The 23,126-nt window shown below is 41.1% G+C and overlaps 1 protein-coding gene across 5 annotated transcripts in view; it reads left to right on the top strand.

Annotated features, from left to right (window-relative positions):
* Spata18 (spermatogenesis associated 18) overlaps positions 1-23,126 on the top strand; it is a 64,917-nt gene that overhangs the window by 9,039 nt on the left and 32,752 nt on the right. For 2 of the 5 annotated variants that reach the window (XM_074042270.1, XM_020165349.2), the window contains exons 1-4: positions 7,004-7,376; positions 20,141-20,246; positions 20,397-20,512; positions 22,000-22,106. In XM_074042270.1, the coding sequence (XP_073898371.1) occupies positions 7,290-7,376; positions 20,141-20,246; positions 20,397-20,512; positions 22,000-22,106 (416 nt within the window). In that variant the 5' untranslated portion in view covers positions 7,004-7,289. Of the gene's footprint in view, positions 1-1,275; positions 1,305-1,534; positions 1,643-6,999; positions 7,377-20,140; positions 20,247-20,396; positions 20,513-21,999; positions 22,107-23,126 lie in introns of those variants that run through there. The other 3 variants (XM_074042268.1, XM_020165350.2, XM_020165351.2) reach the window with 3 other exon arrangements.

Below are 23,126 nucleotides of genomic sequence, written 5' to 3'. Positions count from 1 at the left end.
CTATTGATGGTGTCTAGGAGCTTTTCAGTAAAGTTTTTTGGGTCTTTAAGGTCATACCATCTGCAAATAGGGATATTTTGACAGTTTCTTTACCTATTTGTGTTCCTTTTATTCCTTCTTCTTGCCTAATTGCTCTGGCTAAGAATTCTAGTACTATGTTGAATAGGAGTGGAGATAGTAGGCATCCTTGTCTAGTTCCTGATTTTAGAGGGAATGGTTTCAGTTTTTCGCTGTTAAGTATAATTCTGGCTGTAGGTTTGTCATATATAGCTTTTATGATGTTGAGGTACTTTCCTTTTATTCCTAGTTTTCTTAGAGCTTTTATTATGAAATAGTGTTGGATCTTATCAAAGGCTTTTTCTGCATCTATTGAGATGATCAAGTGGTTTTTGTCTTTGCTTCTGTTAATGTGGTTTATTACGTTTATCGATTTTCGTATGTTGAACCACCGCAGCATTCCTGGGATGAAGCTTACTTTGTCGTGGTGAATGATCTTTTTGATGTGTTGTTGAATTCGATTTGCCATTATTTTATTGAGGATTTTTGCATCAGTGTTCATTAAGGAGATTGGCCTATAGTTCTCCTTTTTGGAGGTGTCTTTGCCTGATTTTGGGATAAGTGTAATACTGGCTTCATAAAATGTATTAGGCAGTTTTCCTTCCCTTCCTGTTTTGTGGAACATTTTAAGGAGGGTTGGTATCAGTTTTTCTCAAAAAGTCTGATAGAATTCAGCAGAGAATCCATCAGGTCCTGGACTTTTCTTTTTGGAGAGACTCTTGATTGCTGCTTCAATTTTATTTTGTATTATAGGTCTATTCAGGTGATTAATTTCCTCTTGGTTCAGTTTTGGATGATCATATGTACCTAGAAATCTGTCCATTTCTTTAAGATTTTCAAATTTATTTGAATATAGGTTCTCGAAGTAGTCTCTGATGATTTCCTGGACTTCCATGGTGTTTGTTGTTATCTCCCCTTTTGCATTCCTGATTCTACTAATTTGGGTTTTTTTCCTCTCCTCATTTTAGTCAGGTTTGCCAGGGGTCTGTTGATCTTGTTTATTTTTTCAAAGAACCAACTTTTTGTTTCATTAATTCTTTGTATGGTTTTTTTGGTTTCTATTTCATTGATTTCAGCTCTTATTATTTCTCTCCTATTTTTTTGTGGATTTGCTTGTTCTTGTTTTTCTAGGAGTTTGAGATGTATCATTAGGTCATTGATTTGAGATCTTTCAGTCTTCTTGATATATGCACTCATGGCTATAAACTTTCCTTTCAGGTTGCCTTTGCTGTGTCCCATAGGTTCTGGTAAGTTGTATTTTCATTTTCATTGACTTCCAGGAACTTTTTAATTCCCTCTTTTATTTCATCAATGACCCATTGTTCATTAAGCAATGAGTTGTTCAGTTTCCAGCTCTTTGCATGTTTTTTGTTTTTATTTTTGTTGTTGAGTTCTAGTATATTGCATTGTGATCAGATAGAATGCATGGTATAATTTGTATTTTCTTATATTTGCTGAGGCTTGCTTTGTGCCCTAGGATATGATCTATTTTGGAGAAGGTTCCTGGGCTGCTAAGAAGAATGTATATTGTACAGAAGTTGGATGGAATGTTCTGTAGACATCAACTAGGTCCATTTGATCTATGGTATGTTTTAGATTTAGGATTTCTTCATTGATTTTTTGTTTGGATGACCTATCTATTGGTGATAATGGGGTATTAAAGTCTCCCACAACCACTGTGTTGGAGTTAATATATGCTTTTAGGTTCTTCAGGGTATGTTTGATGAAATTGGGTACGTTGACATTGGGTGCATATAGGTTGATAATTGTTATTTCCTTTTGGTCTGTTTCCCCTTTTATTAGTATGGAATGTCCTTCTTTATCTCATTTGATCAATGTAGGTTTGAATTCTACTTTGTCATAGATAAGTATTGCTACTCCTACCTATTTTTGGGGGCCATTGGCTTGGTAAATCTTCTTCCAGCCTTTCATCCTAAGCCTATGCTTATTTCTGTCAGTGAGATGGGTCTCCTGTAAGCAACAAATTGTTGGATCTTCCTTTTTAATCCAGTTCATCAAACGGTGCCTTTTGATGGGGGAATTAAGTCCATTAACATTAAGTGTTAGTACTGATAGGTATGTGGTGATTCCTGCCATTTAGTTGTCTTAGTTGTTTGAAGGTTTGATTGTGTGTACCTAAGTCGAGGTTACTCTCTACTTTCTTGCTTTTTCTTTTCCTGTAGTTTGGTTCTGCCAGCCCTTTCATGGTGATGTTGGGTTTCACTTTCTGTGTGCAGAATCCCTTGAAGAATCTTTTGTAGTGGTGGCTTTGTGGTCACATATTGTTTTAGTTTCTGCTTATCATGGAAGACTTTTATTGCTCCATCTATTTTGAATGATAGTTTTGCTGGGTAGAGTATCCTAGGGTTGAAGTTATTTTCATTCAGTGCCCGGAAGATCTCACCCCACGCTCTTCTTGCTTTTAATGTTTCTGTTGAGAAGTCTGCTGTGATTTTGATGGGTTTACCTTTGTATGTTACTTGTTTTTTCTCTCTTACAGCCTTCAATATTCTTTCTTGAGTCTCTGTACTTGTTGTTTTAATGATAATATGCTGTTGGGTAGTTCTACTTTGGTCTGGTCTGTTTGTTGTTCTGGAGGCCTCTTGCACCTGTATGGGCATAGATTTTTCTAGATTTGGGAAATTTTCTGTAATTATTTTGTTGAATATATTACACATTCCCTTTGCTTGCATCTCTTCTCCTTCTTCAATGCCCATGATTCTCAGGTTTGGTCTTTTGATGGAATCAGTGAGCTTTTGCATTTTCTTTTCACAGGTCTTGAGTTGTTTAACTAATAGTTCTTTGGTTTTTCCTTTAATTACCATTTCATCTTCGAGTTCTGAGATTCTGTCTTCTGCTTGTTCTAGTCTGCTGGATTGGCCCTCCATTTTGTTTTGCATTTCTTTTTCGTTCTTTTTTCTGAGGTTTTCCATATCCTGAGTTGTTTCCTCCTTAATGTTGTCTATTTTTGTCCTGAGTTCATTTGTCTCTTTATTATTCGTGTTCTTTGTTTCACTTTGGTGTTTATACAGTGCTTCTGTGGTTTCTTTTATTTCTTCTTGTGCTTTCTCAAATTCTCTATTTTTGTTGTCTTGGAATTTCTTGAGTGTCTCCTGTACATTTTGGTTGACCATATCCAGTATCATCTCTATAAAATTCTCATTGATTACTTAGAGGATTTCATCTTTCAAATTATTCTTGTGGGCTTCATTGGGTTCTTTGGCGTAGTTTTTCTTCGTTTTGTTGGAATCTGGATTGAGTATCTGTTTTCTTCATTTCCCTCTGGTTCCTGCACTAATTTCTTGCTGTGGGGAAACTGGTTTCCCAGTTTTTTCTGTCTTCCCATCATTGCCCTTGGTATTGTTAATGTCCCTGTACTGTGTGCAATTAAGTATTTTCTAGCTTGTAATAATAACAATGGTGATATTTAGAATGGAAGGGTGAGAGGAGAGGGAAAGCAAAGAGGGTAAAGAAAAAGGGAAAAACAAATAAACAGACAAGTAAACAAAACAAAACAAACAAAAAACCATGTCAAAGATATAAACAGGGAGAGATAGTTTACTAATCTATAGGAAGCTAAACAGGCATTAGAGGGACAGAGAGGGGAAGAAAAAAATAAAAATAAATAAAATAATTTAAAAAAAATCTCCAAGTTCAAATGCAATGAAGTTTCAGTCTTAATAATTTTGGTGTTAGTTCCCTTAGCCTCCAATCCTGGAGATGGTGTCTCAGAAGTAGTTATGTTGTCTCATCAACAGGAAAAAAACCAAAAAAGCAAAAAAACCCACCAAAACACAACAGAGTCTCCCAAGTTCAGATGCAATACAATTTCAGTAAGTTTTTCAGCATGCAGGTGTAGTTAGGTTGTTGTCTTATTAAAGGAAGAGAAAAAAAAAAGAGTCTGGAGACTGTTCTGTGAATGGCTATCTGAGGCTGTGGCTCACTTGTCCACTGCTGTCAGCCTGCTGTTTCTGGAGGCGTTATTTATGCAGATCTCAGGAGTGAGCTTAACACTCACCTGGCCCTTCAGGCTTTGTTTACTTAGAGTTCTCCTGGGCACAATGACCACTGCTACAAGCTTTCCCCTTTCCAAGCTCACTGGGGGAGGTGGCACTGTACCTGCCTTCTCCAGCGTGTTTATTTACAGTTAACGTGGGAAGTTGGTCTTCCACCCTCTCCTGTGGAGTTTTCCTCCCACCGCCACTTTTCACAAGCTTTCCGGCTCTTGGTTGCTGGGCGGGTGCCGCGGCTCCTGCCTTCTCTGGCCAGCTTATTTACAGTTCTGTGAGGGATTGCCCCTAACCCCCTCTTCAGTGCTCAGGACACCCTGCCCTCTTTGCTATGTGTCTTTTTTTTTTCTCCAGCTGCTTGTTTATTATTCAGTTTGTTTTTTTTCCTGGGCGGGAGTCGGTCTGTCCAGGGGCTGTGCTGATCTGGTCCAGGGTTGTCTGTGGGAGTACCGCATGCCTCTTAGCTCACATGGTGGTCAGCTTCTCCCAAGCAGGTTAGGCGCTGGCGTCTGGCCTCCTTTTTTCCTTTCAAGAGAGTTCCTAATCTAACAATGGTATTTTTCTACAAGTCTTTTTGAGATGTAAACCATCTCAAATACTTCTTTGGAATTAGTGGGAGTAAATAATGAATAAGTACTTGAAACCTTTCCTTTGTTTTGAATCACTGAGTACAAGGTTTATGCTTCTTTGTTAGTAATAAACAAAGGTCCTGCTATGCATAACACATGCGTCTGAGTTCTAGTGATACCAACACGTGCAAATAATGACAGGGCATGAAGTGTTGAATCATGTAGGACTAGAGGATGTGTGGAAATAAGTAACACCGGGTAACATAGCCTAAGGTGATTTCAAGTACCCATTCTGTCCTCAGAATCTGTAAGTTTAATTATTAAGTTAGTGATACAGACATTTGATCAGAGCATATTGTCTTAAATCAGTAACTTAAATATTGATATTTTTGCTAGCTTTTCTGAATAAGTTTTAGAAGCAATTCATATTCATGGTAGAAATTAGGAAATCAGAAAAGTATAAAGAAGAAAATTAAAATCACCCATAGTCACACCTTTGTTCATTCATATTATGTAATTTAACACAATATAAATCAGTCCTACTTTTTTTCACTTAACATTATATAGTGAGAATTCCTGGATATTAGATAGTCTTTGATGACAAGACTTTTACTATACAATATTTCATACCTGATTTACTCAACCATTACTCTATGTTGAACATTTAAATTATTTGCAGTCTAGTTTTCTTTATTAAATATAAGGCTGTGACCTTCATTCCTAGCAGCAATCATAGGATTTGTTGAGTCCTTCCTACAGGATATGCCAAACACTGTGCTGAGTGCTTTATGTGAATTACCTTATTTAATTCAGTTCAGTTTAGTCCTGTGATGTAAGAACTATTGCCCTTATACAGGAGAATAAACCAGTGATCACAGGTGGATTAAGGTGGCTACTGCCAGGAAAAGGACTTAACTTCTAATTTGTCATAAACAACTGTTCTGGTTTATTTATTTATTTATTTTGCAAACAAGTAAACAGGACTGTTCAGATTCCTACCACCTATTGAAATATACAATTATTGGCTCCAAATTAGGAAATCCATGAGGCTTTCTCCATTCCTTTCCTTCTTTCAATTATATATGTATGTATACATTCAAATATGCATGGTTTTTTTGGGGGGGAAGGAGATGTTTAGTGAATAGTTTCCTTTTACTCTAGTAACTGTTATTCTACTATGATTAACATGCTGAACCCTCATAGTCCTTATTATGTGGCCTACAGAATATAGTAGGAGTGCAGGCTCTAGAAATGAGTCTTTCATTCAATTAGTGGGCAGAAAAATCACTTCATTTAAAAGAAATAAAAACAAGAGGTGGTGCAAATTCTGAATTTTATGGTAACTGAATATATGATCATATATTTCCAAGTACCTAAAGAAAAGAGTTAAGCTAGCTAGCTGCACTGCCACTGTTTTAATGAATAGATGATTTGTAATTAGCACATCATTTGATGGTATATAAAACAAGGGAGGGGCTGGAGATGTGGCTGAAGTGGTAGTGTGCCTGCCTAGCAAACTCAAGGCCCTGAGTTCAAACTCCAGTACTGAAAAGAGAGAGAGAGAGAGAGAGAGAGAGAGAGAGAGAGAGAGAGAGAGATGATGGTTGAAATGTTTTCATGTAAGTACTTCAAACTATCACTGTGGCTGAAAATTACTCTTGAAATAGTGACAAGCCGGGCAGGACTGTTCACAACGTTTCAATTAAAAACTTGTGAGTTAAATAAAACTTTATAGAATTAAATGAAATTCAATGACGCTAAACATACACACAAACACACCACCAAATCTTACCCAAACCTGAAGTAATAAGTTTAATTCGTGAACATCCTGTTCCTAAAATCTGTTGACTTAGACGCCCTTCCTGTGGGTGAAGGAACAAAGCCAAAAATGGAAGTAGGAAAAAGTTGAAATTTTAGTTCTCGAAAATTTCAAGAACGAAGCGTTCTCTCAAAGGTGAAAGAAACAGAGGTACGAGCCAGGGAGACGATTTCCTGAGAACCTTATCCAGACTTCCACCCAGGTTAACTCTCGCTTTTTTTGGCACGCGCGTGGTTACCCAGAGCCCGGCTGGGGACCAGGTTCTAGGCCTCCATCTAGGTCCACCCAGGAGTCCTGCAGGTGCCATCTGGGGCCTCAGCGCCCTGCACGAGCCCCTCCCCCCCATCCCGTCCAAACCCGCGTCCCAGTGGTTTTGGCGCCCTCGCCCCGGGCCAGCAGCAGCAGCAGCTGGAGGTGTAGGAAGAGCAGCTGCAGGGGCAGCAGCATGGCACGCGGGCGGGGAGGGCGGGGCTGCGGAGCGTTGCCCGGACGCCGGCCTCGAGCGTCCCTGGTAGCAGCCTGCCACGTCAAGGTTTGTTTAATAATCGCCGGGATATTTATGGCCCGGGCTCTTGGGTGGCGGTGGGGGAGCCCGGAGAGCGCACCGGGCAGCGCATGAGGCACGGCGGCTGCGGCTCAGGGCGCCTCCCCCCGGCTTCCCGAATCCTGCCCGGTGCCACCCGAGGGGGAGGATGGAAACACCAGCTGTGCTCTGAGCCCCCCAAGAAGATAACACCCTTCGCATCCCATCATCACGCTGTGTGCGGAGGCCACCATCGCCTGGTCCTTTGTACATCTCCATCTCTCAGAGTGGGGTGCGCAAAATAGCGAGCGATGGCGGAAAACCTGAGGAGGCTGGTCTCGAACGAATCTTTACGGGTGTTGCAGGAAAAGCTCAACGCCTGGATGAGGGATTACAACGTGAGTCCGGTGGGAGAGCTGGGGTTCACCCTGCCTCACTTTCACGCACAGCCTCGACTGGGGTCTAGGAAACCCTTGGGGCTGGCGTCGGAGAAGCTGCTCTGCAAAGCCTTCCGCTTGTGATCCTAACGGGGACTCTTAATCCGAGATCGGGGGGGACAGGAACGACACAAATCCGTCGGGGCCCTTTGGCGGCGCTGGGGTGGCGCGGTGTGCGGAGCGGGGCGCTTCAAAGCAAAGAGAAGCTTCTGCTCCAGGGTGGTAACTAAGGACGCCGGCGGGGTAGCAACGGAAAACGCAGTCTGGTCCTGCCTGCTACTCTTTCTCCCATCACCCCTGGCCAGCTCAATCCACACCGTTTGCTTCTAGATTATTCTTTTACTACACTCCTCACCCTCCCCTTCCGAAAGTCTCCCACTTTCAAGATACTCATCGTATCGGAATAAGTTTTTTTTTTTAAAAGTAAACATTCACTCAGGAGTTATTTATTACAGAACTCAGTGAAACGGACACTTGGTAACGTGTGTTTCGTTTGTGTGGCAGTCACATGGCAATAAGGCATTAAAGCAGATTTCAGGAGGCCCACTACCAGGGCCAGTATGCTGCCATCAGACCCATAAGCACTCTTCAACTATTGTTAATCCCTACCCCATCCTGGCTCTCTGTAATAGTGCTCCTACCCAGAACGAAGCCCAGTGGTAGGTTTGCCTTACATTCTGCCTGTGTGCCTTAAACGGGGTACTTGCGTTTACACAGCAAGCAGAGTTGTCAGGCAGAAAGTGATGTGAACTGGGAATTAATGTCTCCCTCCCTTACCTGGGCCATGGGTTCTAGGTCTGGTTCTGCATAGAACTAGCTGTTTAATCTGGGGCAGTTTACTTAACCTCTCTGGATCTTGGTACCTAATGTGTTCAATGGACTAGGTAATATGTAAAGTTACTTTCTGAATTTCAGGTTTTTGAGTCTAGATCAGCTTGTTTCTGAGCTCCTCCCTGTCATGATTCCCACTCCAGAGCTTTCTTCTTAGCCTTCCTTTCTAGTGTATGGTGTTTTCTCACTTTGTCCCTCCCTTTAAAGTACCAGGACAGACTATTTCTTCTCCAAAAATTAAGCAAAATGCTCAACATAAGTGAGGCCTAGGCTTTGATCCCTAAAGAAAATAAGCGTAGTCAGGCAAATTAAAATTACCCCTTTATTACAAAAGACTTGGGTTCCAACCACCACTTTGAAAAGTACCTACTTTTTACCTAGTCTCAGAAGACTGAAAATACACCCTAGTATAGGCATTTATACCCCCACCTCCCCACCCCCATCCCAGCTTTATTTATTGCCCTGTGGCAATAAAAGGTGTTGTTTGCCACAATGTTTAACACAAATGACACTAATGTGATTGGAACAAATTAACCTAGGAACCCCCTTTGAGAAGTGAGACATGCCATAATTTATTTCATTTTCCTGCCTTGGTAGCATTCCATTTCTCTGTTCTTAACCTAGCTTTGCCCTTTACCTCTCTACAGAGGTGGCTGCATGCATAGTGACCAATCCTTTTCCAAGCCTTGTGGTGGTTTCTCAGCTTCATCATTTCTCTTGAGCTCTGTGGCAATGCTCACATTTGAATGTTGACACCCTCACTCTTCGGCCTCTACTCCTGTTTCATCTCTCACATGTGTGTTGAAGAATCTCCTGTATATTCAGGGCCTGTTTTCTTAGAACTCTCACTTCTCATAGTGCCAATTGGATGGTTCTTCTAGTGAGAACGATTGTCATCTCCTCCTTTTGCTTCTTTTCTTCTGCTGCTTCCTTTGGTGGTTCCTGGAGTTTGAACTCAGGGCCTCACACTTGCTAGATAAGCACTCTACTACTTGAGCCATGCCTTTCCCCCATCCCCACCCTTTTTTGCTTTAGTTTGGTTTTCATATTGGCTCTTGAAGCCTCAGACCGGGATCCTCCTACTTCCTTCTCCCAAGTAGCTGGGATTACAGGTATGTTCGGCTCCACAGTGATTCTCCTAAATGTCAAGTCAGATCAAGTTACTTCTCATTACATCCCATTTCACATAGAATTAAAAACCAAAATTCCTACAATGGCTTTCAAAGTCCTACACAGTTAGCCTCACTGACCTCATCTATTTCTCTCCCCCTTGCTCAAGCCACTCCAGCAATACTGGCTTTCTCGAAACACTGATCAATGGAACTTTGATGATGGACAGGTTCTATATTTCGTAGTACCATTTGGTGGCTACTGGGCACTTAAAACATGGCAAGTGTATATCAAGGAACTGCACTTTTAATTTCACTGAAAATTCAAAGAGTCACATGTAGCTGGTGGCTACTGACTGGGATCACAGTATTCTAGAGCCTGCCAGATAGTCTCCTTCTTCAGGACATTTTGCACTTGCCTGGAAAGCTTGCACTTGCTATCAGGGAAAGATGGTAACATTCTCACTTTCTCACCTCTTTCAAGTCTTAATGTCACCTTCTGAGAGAGAAAGAGAGGTCGCCTGACCATCCTGTTTACAATTGCAGTTGCTGTGTACCTTCACACATGGCACTCCCTGTCTCCCTTCCTTGCCTTATTTCTTTCATAATACCAACGTCTTCTAATGTTTCCTTATTTTCTCGTTTATTGTCAGTCTCCCTTCATCTCTACTAGAATGTGAACTCCAGAGGGCAGAGATTTCTGCCTTGTTTTGCTCACTGCTTTGTTCCTAGTACTTAGAAAATGAGAGGGAGGAAGATAGTTGCTGTTCCTGAGCTTGGCAGATGGAGGACAGGATCTGGGAGTGGTTACCATTTGTGGAGATAGTTTATCTGCCAGGGGGCCTCAGGTTCTTCACTAGGCTAATCGACAAATTGACAGGCATATGGCTATAGCCTAATGCTACTCTTGTGGTCAGATAGAAACCATCCCTATTGGGACTTTTGGGGTAAGATACGCAAGTCCTCTAAGATCACTCCCTCTGCCACCTGTAATTTCAGGAATCATCTGCTCATGGCATTCTCCCACAGATGAGCTTTGATTTCCAACCCTCCCTCCAGACTACTCAGGAGAGGAGACCAGGGCATAGCTGAAGGCCCACTGCTCAGTGATTTTGTGTGACTGTGGAGAAAGAGGTGTGCTCCTTCTCCTCCCAGGTGCCTTCTAGAGCCCTCTGTTTTATCCACACCACTGCTATTTACCCTCACCCATAACAATTCTCCCCAGCAAGCAGGTCCCAGCCTTATCCAGGGAAGGGGCGGCAGTGTGGTGAACAGGTTGAGATGCCCAACTGGGCGCTCAGACCATCCCTTCCATATAGATGTAAATTCCCAAACTGAGCCATTGTAGTCACTAATCTGGATGGCATTTTTCATAAATTAAATATGAAATTATAATTATAATTTATATATAAATTATATAGTAAGCAGTTCGTGTGATTTGTTTTCTAGTGTCTCATTTGGAAATGAAGCAGGGCTTTTTTATGAAATGTAAAGAACAGAAAGAGCACTTTCGTGTATTTTGTAATACTGCCTTCTAAGTACTTCTTTATGGCCATGTCAACCCCAAATGTAAATATATAAGTTAAACCTGGGCAGTGGCTGTTTTTGCATTCTGATGATTTTTAAAAGTGGGATGCTTAAACCTGAGTTGATTGTATTTTTTTAACTGCTTATAGAAAGGATAAAATAAAAAAGAAAATCAACTCCCCACCAAAAAAAAAAAAAAAAAAGGAAAATAATTCTTGGCTACTAGTTGTTGTTCAATGAATAGTTAATGACTGAATGAATGCGAGACAACCAGTTTCTTTCTCATTTTTATATTTAAAAACCTCATATTCAGTGTAGAATTAAACATGATCCCCAACTATCTCTAATTCAGTTTTTGTTAAAATTGAATTGAAACCAGAAAGCCACTATTTACAATTAAGGGCATAAGAAGATAAAAGTGGTTTTAATAATCAGTCTTTAGGTAGCTCAAGAGAGAGACGATATGATATTTATATACAACCTAGCATAAATTGAAGTTACATCTGAACTTATTCTATATCTTCTCATCTGTAGTTTGGGTTTCAGTTAGTTGCTAAGCACTTTCCTGTAATATTGCAAGGTTGTGTATGGGGACTTTTGACTTAAGCTTTAAAATGAAGAATATTCATTGCAGGAAACCCCATTAGTTAACGTGTTGGTTGCAGAGAAATTGTTTGTTAAAAGCTATAAATTAGACCAGGCATGATGACTCAAGCATATAATCTGAGCTACTCTGGCTACTGGATCACTGTTCAAGGCCAGCCTGGGCAAAAAGTTCTAGAGACTCCGTTTTAACCAATGACTAGATGTGGTGGTGTGGGCCTGTCATCCCAAATACATGGTAAGCATAAATAGAAGGGTTGTGGTCCAGGCTGGCCTGGGCATAAAATAAAACCAAGGCAAAAAATGCTTGGGGTATGGCTCAGGTGGTAGCAAGCACAAGGCTTGAGTTTAGTGCTCAGTACTGCCCTCCCCCACAAACTGTAAATTGTTCGCTATGAAAGTTTGATTTAGCTGACTGTGACCATATTGGTTTAGTCCTAATTAAGCAAAATAACAGGCCATACATTCTCTTTAAAAGTTAGAACATGATTAAAGTCATCTTCCTGGGAAAAATTATTTTCAAGGAAACTGAATAAATGACTTAGATTAATTCTAGATCACAATGCAAATTTTAAAAAATCTTTTTCCAACTAGCTATTATTTGGACTAGCAGATCTTATTTAGTTTTTCTTTTAAATATCTTCATGTTATTTCCTTCTTATCCGTTCTCATTACCTCCACCTTAATTTTGGCATCACTGCCATCTCACACACAACCTGGCTCATTGTATCCAATACGGTAACTGCCCCCTCCATCCCTGGTTTTCCTTAACCCAGTTTCAGTCACCTGGCTAACTATGGTCTGAAAATATTATGTGGATAATTCCAAAAGTAAACAATTCATAAGTTTTAAATTTTGTGCCATTCTGAGTAGTGGGATGAGAGCTATACTAGAAGTTGTTTCATGTAATTTCTTGCCTACAGTTGTCCAGCGTATACAAACTGTATACACTACCCACCTGTTAGTCAATAACTATCTCAGTTTTCAGATGGACTGTCACTGTCACTGTCAAGTGATCTTTATTTTGCTTAATATGGCCCCAAAGAGCTAGAGTAGTGAAGCCAAGGAGGCAGGAGGGCATACAACATGGAAGAACAGATTAATTCTTGTACTATGTTACAATGTTAAGGGCATGTAAAATTTAAACATATTGTACCATCCAGTATGTATAGGGTTCAGTACTATCTGCAGTATAAGGCATCCACTGGAGGTCTTGAAATGTACCCCCATGGACAAGGGGGACTACCACATTTGTCATCAGACAGTAAATTCTTTAAAAAATACTCTTCAGAGTCCTAATGCCTTTTTATAAACTTGTTGGCTTGTTGTTTTCATCTTACAATACCTCACAGCCTCCTGCTTCCTAGGAGAACTGCTTTTAGCTTACTTTTAAAAAAAAAATCCTTAGAAGAGAATGTTTTCCAGCTCTCCCCCCAGAGAAACAAATGCTAACAGCATCAAGAATTGTTGACTCTTTTCCTTATGGAGATTGAAGTAGTGTAAGCCTCATCCTAACTGTTGATGAGGACTGTGCCTTTAAGACTTGGCTACCTTTGAAGTTCAGAGGCAGGAATAGGAGGAAGGAGAGAAGAAAAAATGTGCAAAAAGCTGGGAAGCCGAAGAGCTGGCATACTGGGGTGATGAGGGCTGTGGCTAGTTCAAGACAAGGAATGGAAGTGAGATGAGGCAGAGTAGATAGAGGGTTGGGGCCAGATGGTGAAGATCCTTTTGGGTGTTGTGTTCAGCAGTCTAGCTTTTACCCCAGGGGCCATAGGGAGAAAGCAGAATGCAGGAAGGGGTCAAATTTGAGTTGCCTGGAGATGGGGAAACCAGGAACTCTAGGGAGAACAGACAGGGCTGGGTGATACTTTAGGAAGGAAATTGCATGAATCAATCTCTCATAAACTAGCTTGACACATTAAGTGAACAAGATCAAAGGCTGGGGATGGTCCTTAAGGTTCATGTAAGACTATACTGCCCAAATACCCCAAATTTGTCATGCAATATCTGTATGGTTTTATTGATAACTCTGCAAAAGGCTTGAATCACCTTGATTGATTACCAATTAGTCCATGGAGAGGTTAGCATAAGAAGATGAGTTTACCTTACAATGTTAGCAGTACCTGTAGTAGGTCAGTTCTGGACTGAGAATCTCACTCTGAGATTCTTTTCTTTCTCACAGAGCCCTGTAGCCTAGGGAGTCAACCTGAATCAGATGCTTTGAGATTTATTTTAAAGCTGTCCTCTATATAATTATAGTAGCAAATGGTAAGCATGCACTGTACCCTTGATAACCCCATCTCCAAGATGGGATAGATGACTTTCCTTTTTTTTTTTGGCAATATTGGGTTTTGAACTAAGGGCCTTGTGCTCAAGCCCTCTACTACTTGAGTCAAGCCCCCAGCCCCTTTTCCTTTAATTTATTTTTCAGATAAGGTCTTATACTTTTGCTTGGGGCTGACCTTCAAATGCTGTCCTCCTATTCTACCTCTCATGTTGCTAGGATTATAGCTGTACCACTACACCTGACTTGTTATTGAGATAGGTTCTCACTAACTTGATTTTTGCCTGGACTGGTCTCGAACCACAATCCTCCCATCTCCACCTCCCATGTAGATAGAGGACATTTCTTTTAACAGTAGACACCAGGACATTAGAGTCTTTTAATTATTTAATATGGGAGGGGACAGATAATACCAGGAAACTTCCTCATTCATCACTCTTTTGTGCTATAGACGTTTGCACTAATAAGTAGTAACAATTTATTATTGTATCAATGCATAAAGAGGAGAGGTGTCTCTTCTGTTTGGTTTAGACGAATCTTCACGGTTAAAATAGAAGTCTATGCCAAAGTATGCTTGACTCCTAATACAAAAGGTAGTTGTAGTTGCTATGGTGTGTTCAAACAGCCTCCCTGCCACCATCATCCCTCCTCTTTAGTCAACATACGTCCACATTCTTGAGGATCCAATCTAATCAGTATGTCATAGAGAACATTTTTCTTTCTTTTATGATTTGTATCTTTTTACCAGGCTGTAGTAATGAATAACCCCCAAATCTCAGTGTTTCACCAGAAGAGACTTTTTTTTTACCCTATTCATGGAAAGTCTGATGGCAGCTCTCCTCCATCACTGGCTCCAGTCACCCTCTGTCTAGTGGAGTGGCAAGGGAAGAAAAATGAATAGCTTGCACTGCTCTTAAATGACTCACAAGATTCTTTGCCCGTTGTCCTCTGACAGAAGCACAGTTGTGCATCCCATAATAACAGTGTGTGTTCTGAGAATGTGTCCTTAGGTGATTTCAGATGTCTGAATATCACAGCATGTACTTACACAAACTAAGACGGCTACAACATCACTAGGTAATATAATCTTACAGGACCACTTTCTTGTATGTGGTCTGTTGTTGTCCAAAACATTACAATACAGCATATAGGTAGTTGTGTGGCTCCAATCTAATTGTAAGGCAGCCCAAGAAATGTGGGGAGACGTGGAATATTTAATTGATGTCACAGTTACTAATGATGAATTCTTGGCTGCAAAAGAAATTGACAAGTGATTACGCCAGAGCATTTTATTTTTTTAATAGACAGGCTACCAACTTTTAAAATTTGACTTTTCTTATTTTCATCTTGGATAAACTTATTAATGTAAACATCATCATCATTTAATTTTAAGGAGTTCACCATACTCAAATAATGAAAGAATAATCACCATGGGTCAAGAGACAATAAAATCCAGTGAAGAAGGCTACATAAATGGTCTCATTCAGTGAGAAAGGGTGGGACTTAAATTTGATTGTAGGGTCTGGCATGCTACACCCATTCTCTTGTCTCTCCCAGAGGGTGGGCAGGTGTAAGGATGTTCCATTTACCTGTAGTGCGTATTTCCTGCCATCCTCCTTCAACCCCACACCCATGAATTTAGATTCTGAACCGAGTAGGGGAAGGTAGAAATTAGGGCTTTTGCCTTCCATGTGTGAATTTCCATAGTTACCTGCAGAAGAATACAAACTCCTGCCCTTCTGCCTAGTGTCCACACACTGGCTCATCCCTCCCTCTCTTTTTCCTTACTCATCTATGAATTCTCTAATTTGTCAGAAAGGAATGGTATTCCCTTTATACGTAATGTGAGATTTAAAAAAGTAACATTTAATGCTGTAATAGCATTTATATTTTAAAGGAAAACTGTGATGAGTTGACTTCTGTCTAATACACTGAAGCATATTTGTGTGTGTGAGACTGAAGTCACTGGAAACCACTGTACTTTGTATTGAAATTGATGGGCTTAGATAACTTTTAAAACTGAAGCTCCATATTTGGTTGAAAATGTTTATTGATAAACTGTATTAATTTAGTGAGAAGCATATTGACCATGTCTTTGCTCTCTTTTTCTTGTTGTGGAAGTAACTCAAAGTAAAGAATAGGAAAGCTGGTCTGAGAGGATCATTGGTGATGCCAGGCTCCTGTGGGCAGAAGCTGACTGAATAACTAGGCAGAGGCTGCTCAGGAGTAAAGCAAATGGAAAGGGCCAAAGGGCTGGTGGTCCTTTTGGAGGGGGGCCGCACACGAGCAGAGGCAGAATAGGTTCGTGGCTGGAGTGGAGAAAGAGCTAGGCAGGCAGAAGGAAGTAAGGCTACGTGAGTTGGATAGGAACATATTATGGAGAAACTTGAAAATTGGGCAATATTTATATTTGATGGGTAGGGAGCTTTTGTTTGATCAAGAGAGTGGTGATGTGGGGCTGGGAACAAGGCCATATCCTATTCTTTTCCTTCCCCATACTGTGAAACTTCTAGAAGTAATCTGCCCACATTGCCTTTGCTTCTCCTGCTCCTATGCTCCCACATGCTTCCCTAACCCAGTGCAAACTGGAAACGAGGAATAACTCAGTTCCTCCCCCACCACATTCTACTACAACTGCTGTCATGGGCACTAGAGGTCAAGTTCAATTCTTTTTTTTTTTTTCCTATCCTTTATGTCCTTGAATTCTCTTCAGTAATGACACATCTTGTCAAATTTTGTGGCTTTGGCTACTTCAAAGACACTGGCAACTCTCAGGTAGAGCTTTGTTCCATGGCTACTGACCTGTGCCTGCTTTCCAGGAATTTGCATGTGCACTAACCCAACAGTTGCTAAACAAGCAAACTATCCTCTCTCCAGTCTCACTGTCTCTCTCCTTCTTGAGCAATGGCCTTGGGTTGGGTAATAGCATCACAATCCCTCTGTGGTCCCCTGTGACTCAAATCAGAAACCTGGGCCTTTCCCTGCCCTCCACTGCCTCACAGGTGGGTTCATTAAGATTCTGTCTTGTAAATTGCTCTCAAAAACCTTCCGCCTCGAATTGCTACTGCTCTTAATATTAAGCTCCCATTGTTTCTTATGTGTATGAGAAAAGCATCTTCTGGGATGTGTTTAGGGAAGATCTCAAGAGAACTTTGTTGCAGAAAAACCTGCAATTGCAGAAGGTGTTCATGCAATCCAGAGAATTCTGCCTCTGACCAAAGCTCAGTATTTTCATAGCTCTTGTGGTTCCTAAAGGAGGCTAGTAGTCCATAGGCGTTGTACAGAGGTTAGTAGCTTTAAAAGAATACATATTCTTTATGATTCTAATGCTGGAAATTGTATTCCTGAGTATTTGACTTCTTTTTTCTTACCTCTCATTTCTTTTTAAACCCCTTTGTACAATTAATAGCACGTATTAATTGTACAAAGGGGTTTCATCGTGAAACTTCCATATATGCGTATAGTGTACTCTGCTGTATTAGGAACTCGGTGATTTGTGAGTGAGTGGACCAGGAGAGCCTGTGTTCTGGGCACGGTGCCCTTGGCTCATGTCTTTGTGCTGTTTACCTTGTGTGGGCTTAGGTTTAGTCAGACAGTGTGGCCTTCTTGCAACTTGTGTGCCTTGACGATGCTTTGTGTGAGATGTGGCATGTTGTGACATGTCTTGGGAGTACAATGATATGACAAAGTATATCCTATTCTGATGTTTAAGTTGTGTACACAAACATGCCTTTGGATACCCACTATGCACCAGGCCCTGGGCAAGATGCAGGAGTCCTGCTGCCACAGTAATGCTTCTGATTATTGTGTGTCTTCTTCATGCTAGGTTCTGCACTTGATTTAGCTTGCAAGCTCAACCACCTCCTAATGAGGAAGTGGAGCCTCCTATGTTGATGTCTTTTCTAAGGGAAAGCAGAATGTAGGTCTGCCTCATTTTTTTTTTTTATAGTACTGGGGTTTGAACTCAGGGCCTTCAACTTGCTGGACAAGTGGTCTACCACTTAAGCCACATACCCCCAAACCTTTTTGCTGTAGTTTGTTTTTCAGATAGGGCCTCTCACTTTTGACCAGGTCCACCTTGGACTGTGATCCTCCTACTTCCACCTCCCACATATCTGGGATTATAGCTGTGTACCACCATGCCCAACCCAGGGGCTGCCTGATTCTTAAACCCTGACTCCTTTTGATGCTGAACACCACCTCATAGCTGCCAATTGTTTAATACCTTCTGTCTCTGAAGGGCTGACATGCATTGTTTTGTTTAAATCTCCTAACACTCTGCAGGGCTTCATTGTCCATTGTTTGGAAGAAGAAATAGACTCAGAGAGGTTAAGTAACTTGTGCAGGATCACAAGATAAAGTCACTTTTTAAACACAACTCAGGTTTTTGGGGAGAGGAAAGGATAGAAGGATGAGATGGAGTCAAAAATGGCTATAAGAGAAATCAGGGTTACAGCAGAGCAAGTCGCCAGTACTGTTTATCAAGCATGAAAAATAAACCAGCTGTCCTCTCAGTTGTAAGCCAAGAGTCCTGCAAGACTCTCCCAGACCTGTCCTCTCTGACCCGTGCTTCTGCCACATCCACCTGCCTTTGTTCCTCAAGGTTTCCACTCTTGTTCCTGCTCCAAGGCCTTTACCCTTGCTGCTCCCACTGTCTGGCATGCTCTTTTCTTGTGGTTTGCATCCCTGAATCATCCAGGATATGGTTCAAGTGTCCTTCCTCAGAGGACCCTGACTGCCTTCCCTATTCACTCTGTCACACTGTCCAGTCCTCCTTTTACCCCCAATGCTAACCCCAGTAGAAAAGTCAGTATAAGTTAGTAGTCAAGAGAATGGGCTCTGGAACCAGACTGCCTGGGTTCCAGTCTCAGCTCGGACAATTTATTAGCTGGATAGTGTTGGGCAAGTTACTTAACCTCTCTGCACCTCAGTTTTCTCATCTGAAAAATGGGAACAATAATAATAGTTCTTTTACCTTAAAATATACTGTTGCAAGGATTAACTGAGTTGATATGTATAAAGCACTAATCATAGCTGGCATATGGGAAGGATGTAATGAAAACAAGGTGGGTGAGTCATCTCATTGTCCCTCATCCATCTGTTTGGATAAACGGACACTACAGAATGCAGAGCTGGGAATGGAAGGAGCCAGACAGGCATCATCTCCATTCTCAAAGGGGTTTCTGCTTATGTAGACCATTTCCCTAGGTGACACAGATATGCATTTTCCTTGTAAACTTCTGCTTCTATCCTCTGGAGTTACTATCCTCCTTATACCTTCCTTCCTATTCTGAGATTTGTGGTGTCCAAAATGACGCCGATGGCCACTGCCTCGTTGTGACTTGAGGGGACATATAATCTATGCATTTTTACACTCATGCGATTTAATTGTTGCTTACAGTTACCTTCCTTCTTTTACTGTTGGAATCAATTAGAGGTTTAGCAAATGAAGTGATAAAATATCACTAAAAAATGATCAAGCAGAATGATAGCTAAAAGGTCCAGTTCTTGACTTTCCCATGGTCTGTTCTCATTACTTAAAAGGTTCCACAGTCACTGGGCCACCTGTATCCCCTGATGGTCTACCTAATGTCTTCTCAGCTCAATTTCACCTCCTCTTGGAAGCCTTCCCTGACTTTTTAAGACAGTGGGCTCTCCAGTGGACCTGATGCTCACCTGTCCAATAGGACTTGTTATCCCACTACCTGTCCACTCCTCTGTCTGTCCACAGTTGTTGTGTGTCATCTGTTTATCTTATCACACTGGTGATAAGATCATACAACTGGTGGGTTATATCCTCAACTCATCAGTACCTTCTTGCTGTTAAAGAAGTAGTGCTCTCTTTTGTCTTAGATATAAAAATTGGATTTATGTAGAGGAGAAGAACCAATAAAACAGATGAGACAGCAATTTGTATTGTGTTACAAAAGGTCTATTCACTTTATAAGAGGATTTTTTTTTCAAGTTTCTACTGAGTAGGATTATTGCCATCCAAAGTAGCCCCCAGATCTCAGTGGCTTAAATACCTACTTTCTTAGTCATGTAGCAGTTCAGTGTAAGTGTTTGTTCAGTAATCTTACAAATCTGGGGGCTTCACCACCCCTGCTGCCCTTGAAGTTTTCTTCTGGTTCCTTTACATTTGGCTGGTAGATGGGGAAAAAAAAGGGAATTTCTCAGGAGGTTTTCTTTTTGGCCAGCCCAGGGACATATCATTTCTCAATCATGAACTGAACTCAATCTCATGGCCAGCTGGGGAAAGAGATTTCCAGGGTAAAGGGGAATAGATCCTGGTGACCATGCCCAAGCCAGGCAGCCCCTGGATCAAGCAGAACGAAATTGTTGCACTGATATCTGCTGTTTTGGCTTTACAGAATAACACATGTGATGACAACCTAAATTATTGCCTTGAGCTCATTGAACAAGTTGCCAAAGTGCAGGGACAACTTTTTGGGATCCTCACGACAGCAGCCCAAGAAGGTGAGAGCTGCTTGTGCTTCCCTATCTTCGTCCCTCCCTCCCTTCCTTCCTCCCTCCCTCCCTCTCTGCCTCCCTATCCGCCCCCCACTCCGTGTTTTTTTCATCTATCCTCTGACCAAGCTCACTGACCTGATCTGTGCACTCTTTTAGGAGGACATAATGAGGGTGTGGAAACCATCAAGTTGCGTCTTTTGCCTTGGCTGGAGGCTTCTTTTACTTCTGCTTCTGTGGGAAAACCTATTGACAGCAAGGTCCCCTCGCTACAGGTAGGGATGCTAAATGATGACCCTTGACTGTCTCTTTCTTTTTCCTTTGGTGGTGCTGGGGAATCACATCCAGGGCCTTGTGCATGCTAGGCAAGCAGTGTATCAATGAGCTACTTCCCCAGCCCTGACTCCTGACTTTCTGAAACAGTGCACTAAAAGTGGACCTTTAAACATAAGAAGAAAACTTAGCAAAAAAAGGTCATAGTTTGGGATTCATACTGTTAGATTCCATGGAACAGGGTCAGCTTTCAAACAGTTGGAGACCAGACTAGAAATACAATACATGGCTTGCTTAAGCATTGTTATACTGAGTAAGCAGAACATCAATATATTAGCCCATTTCCTGTTGCCGCAACAAAATACCCGAGGCTAGGTTTATGTGGCTCATAGTTTTGGAGGCTGAAAGAAAGTCCCAACAGCATGTTGCTGGCTCTAGTGGGGACCTCAGCAGTGATGGCATCATACTGGCAGAAGTACATGTAGAAGGGAGGGGTCACATGGCAAGATAAGAGGCCAGAGTGCTGGGAGAAGCCAGGTTTGCTCTTTTATTACAGCCCTCTTTTAAGAGCTGACCAGAGTCCCACAATCACTGCATCAGTTCCTTCCAGGACAGTGCCCTCGGTGACCTAATTACTCCCCAACTCTTAAAGGTTCCACATCCTCTCTCACCTTGCCACATTGGTGACTAAACTGGCAACACACAAGTGCTTAGAGTACACCCTCAAACCACATCTAAACCATAGCAGTCAGAAACTTTGCTTTCAAATGTTTAAACTGATTTACATAAAATCCCTTCTAAAACAGAAGCATTTAGAGCAGATGTTTCTAAGCAAGAGGGTCTTACAAGATTCCTGCTTGGAGATCACTGGGCAGAAAACTAGACCCATGGCCCCAGGTAGGTGTTCAGCTTTTTATGTCTCAATTTCCTTACTGGCTGAATGGGGTCAATGATTTTATTTATCTAATAATAGGTTCATTGTGAGAACTGAATGCAATAAGGGTGCAGAAAAACTTGCAGATGACCTGGCAGAGAGTAAGGACTCTGTAGATACCAGTTGTCATGAAGAAGTTATTTTGCCCTGTTAATTTTTGGATGTTTCTCAGATTTTCACTCCCTGTGGGTGTGGTTCTGGGTATAGAGATTTAGGATGATGTTTCAAAGTCTTTTTTTTAAATCAAGGTATAATTTGCATAACAGTGAAACTCACAGGTTCATGAATTTTGACAAATGAATAAATCCATAAAACCTACACCCTTACATAAAACATTTCCATCACTCCAGAGCACTATTTGTGCCACTCCCAGGTAGACAGACTTTTGATTTCTACCATTCTAGACTAATTTTGCTCCAGAACTTTATGGAAATGGGATCATATATTATATGTTCTTTTGTGTCTGAATTCTTTTACTCAGTTCAACATTTTTGTAATCCATCCAAGTCATTTCATGTACTCGTAACTATTTTTTTGATTTGTGTATCTTTCCAGGACACATTTGATAGGGAGAGACAAAAAGACAGTAATTTTCGGGATGAAGACCTATTAGACAGTGACGTGAACTCAACTCGTAACCAGCTCAACAAGGTTCAAGACGAGTAAGAGGAATGCAAGTTATTTTTTTCCCAAAAGAATTGTTCTAAATTTAATTGTTTTAAATTTGGAAGGAGAATAATGGTTTGTATAAAATGTGGGCATTTGCAAATAAGTAATGTGTGTGTGTGTGTGTGTGTTGAGAGAGAGAGAGACAAGACAGACAGACAGAGATGGGAGTCAGTGTCTTGAATATGGGGACTGAATATCTATGTTACTCTATGATCTTTGGTCCCTCATACCCATCTGTGGAGCTGCTTCTCTGTAGGCCCACTATCAAATTATATTCATAAATAAGTAAAGATTGTTAGAAGAAAGATGAGAGAAAGAGGACAATTAAGCATTAGCATCCATCTTTTGTTGTCTTTTAAGGGCCTATTTATGCCTGAGAAAGTCAGAGGTTTTTGTTTCTTTTTATATGGACAAGTCAAGATTTGGGAATAACTATTAGGTATAAAAATGAATTTAAAAAGGTAAGCAATGCCAGGCAAGAACAGATATCAGATGCATGCTTGGGGCAAAGTCAGGGTAGCAAGCTTAGGGAATCACTGCAAAGAAAATCCCAGGCTTTGGGTTTAAAACTGAGGAAGATAGACAAATACGTATGCAACTGCGTTCAACTTACTTAACAAAACCCATCAGTAAGGTGTTTTGCTGCCACAGCATCATGGACAAGAACGGGGCAGCAAGGACATCTGTTGTAATTAAACAGGGAAATGTTCATGCTGGTGATGGAATAGTGTGTGGCACTCTGCCTTGTTCTCTCATGAGCTTTCCTTTCTTTTCCCCACAAGGAAAATATCTATTGATTCAGTTTTTCTCAATAATAAAAAGAATACAATTTCCTTCTCAAATGCAGACAACAAATAGAAATGTAAAGATGAAATTCACTTGTTACTTATCTCTCATCAACATTTTGTTTGTTTTACTCATTCATTTCCTTTGTATGTGCTTGTACCTCCACACAGCTATCCAGTTTTCTCGTTGGAATCACAGTCAGTGAGCAGTGACATAACTACAGCAAC

Source organism: Castor canadensis, chromosome 9, assembly GCF_047511655.1.
Source record: "Castor canadensis chromosome 9, mCasCan1.hap1v2, whole genome shotgun sequence".
Taxonomy (NCBI): domain Eukaryota; kingdom Metazoa; phylum Chordata; class Mammalia; order Rodentia; family Castoridae; genus Castor; species Castor canadensis.
Note: the sequence above shows the minus strand (reverse complement) of the source record. Positions and strands in the feature narration are given on the sequence as shown.